At 36.9% G+C, this 6860-nt stretch overlaps 2 protein-coding genes across 2 annotated transcripts; one reads left to right on the forward strand and one right to left on the reverse strand.

Moving 5' to 3' along the window:
• LOC108375222 (shematrin-like protein 2) lies at positions 1-3767 on the reverse strand. The gene is made up of 2 exons (XM_017631330.1): positions 3699-3767; positions 1-447 (listed from the first exon to the last, which is right to left on the reverse strand). Exons 1-2 carry the CDS (start codon positions 3711-3713, stop codon positions 34-36), a joined length of 429 nt encoding a protein of 142 aa, XP_017486819.1. The 5' UTR covers positions 3714-3767; the 3' UTR covers positions 1-33.
• Positions 3768-5828: 2061 nt separating this feature from the next.
• LOC108375221 (keratin, type II cytoskeletal 1-like) lies at positions 5829-6431 on the forward strand. The gene is made up of 2 exons (XM_017631329.1): positions 5829-5840; positions 5910-6431. The coding sequence occupies exons 1-2, from the start codon at positions 5829-5831 to the stop codon at positions 6429-6431; spliced, it is 534 nt and encodes a 177-aa protein (XP_017486818.1).
• The last annotated feature ends 429 nt before the right edge of the window (positions 6432-6860 follow it).

Below are 6860 nucleotides of genomic sequence, written 5' to 3' on the forward strand. Positions count from 1 at the left end.
CAAAAAAATAAAGAAAAACCTTAAATTAAAAATTTAACGCCGCCGCCCCCAGCCGCCAAATCCATGTTTGCCGAAACCTCCAAAACCACCCAATCCGCCTCCATAGCCGCCACCGAAACTACCTGATGATGCGGATGCGGTCGCAAAACTTTCTGCACCGCCATAGCCACCACTCCAACCGCCGCTGGGCCATATAGGTTCGGGCACTGAAATTGGTACCGGCACAGGCACTACTTTAGTGATGTGCACCGGATAGGGTTGTGGCACCGAAACTGGTACTGGCACCGGTACGGGCGCCACTTGATAGTTGTTTATGACACTACTGGTGGCATAGGCACCACTATAGCCGCCGCCGAAGCCACCAAAGCCGCCGAATTTTTTGAAATGTGCCTTTGCTGGTGTTGCTATTATGCCCAGGAAGAGCAATGCGGCGAAGCTGGTGATTTTCTGCTGGGAAAAAATAGAGAAAACATGTTTAGAAAATTGCAAAAGCCTACAAAACACTGAAAATCTACACAACCTGCCTATCAGATTATCTGGTAATATATTAATATGTTTTCTTTTTATTCAGTTTACAATTTAAAAACATATTAAAGAGTAATAATTTTTAGCCGGGTAACCTAATAACCAGGAAAGTGTGAATACCTACGTACATACCATATTTTAAAACAAATATGTGTATATCAGCTTCTCTTATGTCGAATTTCCACTTGGCATCGAAATGACAAAAAATTTTGTGTCATTTGTAATTTTTGCCATTTAATGCCTGGTGGAAATCCAGCATTAAATTCGATAAATTTCTTCAAGAAAAAAGTAGGTAACGGCATATTTCATGTCGCGAAATTGCTACAAAACTGACAACCGTCTTAAAAACACATAGGTATAAGCTATTAGATTAACTTGGGTATGAAAGGACCGCCGTTTTTAACAGTGGTCTTTTTTCGCATACGAATTTCCCTGAATTCATATCCAAATGCCCTTATTTTATGGAATATTTTCTTTCTATAATTTTAAGTAATTAAAAAAAAACAGATGCCTTTCGGTGCGTTTGTCTGGTGGGAGGCAAGTTAACTCCCAATCCCATCTGGTTAGATTGCAAAGTATACAAAAACTGAAAGCAGTCCGTACTATTTCGGACGGAGTAGGGCTTGAACATAAGGGCTCAGACTTCAAATTATTGATATCGACACTGGTAATTTGATACGACAAGATTCCAGTACCAATTTCGGACGCGCAGCAATACTAAATGAAATTAAAAGAGGGCCGAATAAATGGAATTAAAGCTGACATAGAAGTCAGCACTGATTACATTATGCCTATTTGGGACTTCAGTACGAATATACCCATTAGGTTCCCGACTAGAGAAGAATTGGATGCAGGACTACCAGTAGCAGGGGGAGGTATGTATATCCATCTACACTGACGGTTCAAAGATGGCACAAGGAACCGGAGCCGGTGTCTACTCGAAGGACCTGCAGATCAACCGGTCCTTTCGCCTACCGAACGACTGCAGTGTCTTCCAAGCGAAGATCGCTATAGGCGCTAGAAGACAAAGCCGCTATTTTTGTCGACAGTCAAGCAGCTCTGAAGGCAATAGGATCTAGAATAATGAAATTGGGAATTGTATGGAAATGTGGCACCACACTGGCGTCACTGAGCCGTATCAACGTCACACTATGCTGGGTTCCCGGACATAGCAATATTGAAGGGAATGAGTCGGCTGATGATAAACTCATTCATATACACCTTACTATAAGAACCTACCGTAGCCTGCATACCAAACTTCAAGTTCATGTGACTTATGGTTCCGAAGTTATAGCTGATAAAAAGTTCCACGCCAACGGGATGTGCCACGCCCCTTTTATAAACTCATTCAAATACACCTTACGAAAAGCACCTACCGTAGCTATGCCTGCATACCAAATTTCAAGTTCGTGGGGCTTATGGTTCCCAAGTTATAGCTGATAAAAAATATCACGCCTATGGGAGGTGCCACACCCCCTTGTCGAATCCCAATTTTTTCTCCCCATTATAGGCCCAGGTGTCATGGAAATACTCTGTCAAAATTTTGTTCGATTCTGTCCGTCCGTTTAGGCTGCAACCTGGCACATATTTATATACATACATACATACTTCCACAAATATATAGTAGATATCTATCCTTCTCTTAGCGTGAAATAATTTTTGGGGATATCTCGGCCACAGGACCACCTATCGCGTAAGTTTTAAGTCCAAATATTTCTTTTAAATTGGCTAAATTTTTTTCTAAATAAGAGCCAAATCAGCAAGTAAATGCAATTTTTATGAATATCCCGACCCCAGCGCCACCTAGCGATTTAATTTTTAGTCGAAATATTTCCCTTCAAGGTGCTGAAATATGTTCCAAATATGAACGAAATCAGTCCAGCCGTTTAGTAGTTTAGTGACATTCAATATACGGAAAACTCTATGAAATTGTGAAATCGTGACGTCTCAGAATTCTTCATTTTTCGGCAACAACAACAAAAAGTTGTAAATTTTTTTGAATCGAAAAATCTTCCACACAGAAAGTCCAAAAAAGTACTTTTTACAGAATTGAAATCATACAAAATACATATAGGAGTAAATAAACGAGCTAGGAAGAACTAACGCTTCAAAAGAAAGGAGTAAATAAAGGCCAGTTTTTTCTCAAATTGGTAAATTTTTTTCTCAAAGGCAAACTCAAAATAGGAATTGCTTAGAAAAGTTAACATAGAGAACCTAGACATCTGGATCTGGAGACAGAAATGGAAATGGAGAAGTCACACCTGGCGCAAAGAAGGCAGCAGTATTGCAAAGGTTATGGAATGGAACCCCCTAATCGGCAAAGGCAGGCCCCTGGCACTGCGCATGAAACGTGGCGAAAAACAGTCGAGCGGGAGGCGAAGCAACTCGGATTAAACTGGAGGGAAATTAAGGCGATTGTAAATGCCGCGCAGGCGTAATGGATGTCCCGCTTGGGATTAGAGCACATAGAAGAAGAATGAACCGTTAATTGTGCTTCATAAAATAGAGACATTACTCATTTCCGCTTAGTTCAGCAATTATAGCCATTGCTCTTTGGTATGGAATAAAAGTATCTTAGGTTTGATAATATCTTTATCCGCTGTTTTTATCTATTCTCTAAGTTTTGAAACACCGAAACTATAAACTTTAAATCTTTTTTTCGCATATTTAATCTTAAGAATTATGACACTCTTGCAGCAAATGTGCGATATGTATTTATGTACATAGTAAATGAATAAATTCCATTCAAACAATTTAAATTAAAACTTTTTTCTCACTAACATTAATTAATTAAATTAAATAATTTTTTTAGTACAAATAAAATACACGGGCGTCACTTCTATGTATGTTGAATTTCATTTTATTTTTAGTCGCACTTCGTCTGTGCTGTGTGACTGTAATTTCCATTAAAAGCTATCTTTTAGAATCAGAAGACATTTTTAATCACTTAAAAAATCGCTGGGAGACTTAAATTAGTTACATACTGTTTATTTGTTATTAACTTTTACACATAATTAAAGTTTTTTTAATGTCTTGCATTCATCTCAATTAAAAAAAAAAAAGTTTCAACTAAACCCACTACTCAGCTAATCAATCTCAAAAACCATTAAATGTGTAAGCACAGCACCACAAAAAAAAACGAAACCCATCAACAACATTGAAGGTCAACTTACGAAATTTCCCATCATTACTTGAATCACAACACAAAACTATTTCACGGTATACCAAAATTATAACTAAACAGCGTATAAAATGCGTATGGATTTATATACAAGTAAGCCCAGATGCTGTGGTGACCCAGACGATCACTTCAGTAGCGCAGACATACAACGCATTAACAGGGAGGGGAATTCCGAAAAAAAGGTGAAGATAAAAAATTTCATGTTTTTAATAAAAACAAAAAAAATCGTCAACAAAACTTAAACCTTTTGGTGGTTATTTAAAAAAAAAAAACAAAGATTGAATAGTGGCGCGAATAATGTGAAGCGAAGAGCAAATGATTTCAAGGCATTAGCATTACAAGTGTTTTAATTAAAAGAGATGATCAATAAATGAAGGTGGAAAAGAAATATGTATAAAATATATGTGTATGTGTGTTTATAGATACTGTGTATGCACATTAGGGCGGTTCAGAAATTCATGTAAAAAGTTAAAGTCGGAATTTTAATGCTCCCACCCCCTAGGATTGTTTTACACCGAAAAAATTATACCCTGTTTTTTTTTTTGAATTTCTAAGGTCACTCAAAGTTTCCATGTATTTTATATGGGAAAACTCCATTTTTCGTAGAAATGGTATAGAATTCTTGATAATCAATATTTTCCAATCAGAAATCTTTGCTTCTGTTCAAGAGACTTGCAGTGATAATATTTAATTGTTAGTTTTACCACTTTTCAGTACCGGCGATTTTTTATGGGTTGCATTTTTTGAGGTTTTTAAAGTCCTATAAATATTGCTAATATTAAAAACTGGTTAAATAAACAATTGTATATTAATATATATTATTACTGAGTCTTCTGAATAGAAGCAAAATTATTCGATCGCAAAATATTGATTTTCAAGAATTCTATATCTACCATTTCTACACGGAAAACTTTGAGCGCTTTGAGCGACCTCTAAATGTTTTTTGATTTCGAAAAAAAACCGAGGTGTAATATTTTCAGTCTAGATCAATCCTAGGTGGTAAAAGTATTAAAATTCCAACTTTACTTGTTTTTGGACCACCCTAATGCACATAGATACCTATATGTGGACCTTTAAATGTATGCGTATGGAGGTTAAATTTATGAAGATTAAATTTACAAGCACCTGCTTCGCGAGCTAACTCACGTGTAAGCCTGCGTAACCTATGCACATTGTAGTTATTTATGCACATTATGGTACATCACTCGCCATACAAAAAAAAGAAGAAAAATTGGTACTATTTTTCTATCGGAATTAAAAAAATTATTATATGTACATATATAAAAACTTCCGCCAAAATATTTCCGAAGAATATTAATTTGAGCTGTGCCGATTTGTATTTAAAAATATTACAAGCTTATTAAGCTTAAAAGGGCTGCATAGAAATGTCTAATATTTTCTCAAAAGAAACGAAATAATTAGATTCTTCGAGGTATTCTCAAATCGGTCCAGCTCACGTTAATTTTAATATTTTTCCACAAATACTTTGTTGGAAGTCTTAAAATATAATGCATTTTATAATTCCGCTGGAAAAACCGCAACTTTTTGGTGTAGCACCCTAATGTAGATACATAGTCGCCTCGGATCTTCCGCAGTACTAATTTGCATAAAGCTTTGTCTATTTTGAATCATTTTTTTATTAATAGTTTTTATTTATTTTTTTTATTTAATTTATTTTTATTTTTTTGTTAAATCAATAAAATCGCTCGAGTTTATTGGCCGCAAAGTTAAGTCAAAAAGCGTGTATCGTTAAATGATGAATGAAAGCGAAACGAGTCGACAATAAAATTGTATGCAAAGTTCAAATGCCGAGTTTAAGGTCAGTGATGCAGTTAGAATTAGAATGAATATACAATTGATACTTTCTGCTTATGGAAATTTTATTAGCTTGCGAATATTCGCAAATCGCACCTGTTTTACTTCCCGTCTTGTCAAGAATGGATGTTTTCTTGTGAAATTTTTATTGCAAAATAATCCAATAGTTTTGGGTGCGTAGGTGCGATTTAAATGAAAACAACTAAAATTTTAGTATATAAACTTAGCAAGTACCTAAAGTCAAGCATAAACAGTTAACTAACTGAGAAGTATTCATTTCGTACAAGTAAAATAAAACGTAGTGAAGATGAGATCCTTTGTAAGTAGCAAAATTCTATTCATAGATCCGGCCTAGTGTCATCTTCTAACCTCCTCCTCGACTTTCCAGATCCTCACAACACTCCTGCTAGCGCTCACATGCGCACCCTCTCGCGGCCAATTCAACTTGCCCTCATCAGCCGCTGGCAACAATCGTTTTCCCAGATATCCAGCACAAACGAACTCATTTGGTTCATCCAATCCGAATAGTATCGATGCTGGTTTTGCTGGTAGCCGCTATCCAGTGACACAATCACTTTCGTCGGGCTCTCCAGGCGCTGGCCTGGGTAATGCTGGACTTGGCGCTTCACCAGCTTCGTCTCAAGCAGGCAATCCAAATGCCCGTATTTTCGGTCTATTCGGTGGTGGCGGTCGTGGTGGTGGTCTCTTCAGCAATTTGCTGGGCGCTCTGACAGGCGGAAACCGTGGTCCCATTGGAGGCGGTGGTGGTGGTGGTGGTGGTGGCGCATATCCATATCCCGTGCCTGCGCCTTTTCCCGCATATCAACCATACGGGATACCTCCACCATATGCAGGCGGTTTTGGTTACCCAGGTTTTGGTGGTGGTTTCGGTAATGGTTACTTTGGTTAGCAGCTGTTTTACAACTGCGAATTCAAGATGGGTGTTTCGGATTACTGTGAAAAATTAAAAGTATTAATATTTGTTGATTTTTTTAGGTTTTTAAGGTATTTCGTTGTTATTTAATAAACAAAATGGTTTTGTATTTAACTTTACATTTTGTTTTCTTTTATTACACTGCTCAGAAGCTATCACTAAACATATTCTTTATGTGACTTTGGATCAGTTAGTTCGAAATACTTGCAGAACTTCTTGCTTAATGGTCCTGTATCTGAGCTTCTGAGCATGAGTGCCAGTAGGACGCATGTCCTTCTAGACGGAGGTATCCGAAATTCTCATGATTGTACCTCTTTGTTAAACCATTTATTTCTGGAACGAATTTCCGTTATCCCATGTCAAAAAATCGGTGAAATTTTTCGTTCTCTATTAAACAATTTACTG

This window comes from Rhagoletis zephyria, unplaced genomic scaffold, assembly GCF_001687245.7.
Source record: "Rhagoletis zephyria isolate East Lansing unplaced genomic scaffold, Rhagoletis_zephyria_1.1 Rzeph_scaffold_08642, whole genome shotgun sequence".
In the NCBI taxonomy this organism is placed as follows: Eukaryota; Metazoa; Arthropoda; class Insecta; order Diptera; family Tephritidae; genus Rhagoletis; species Rhagoletis zephyria.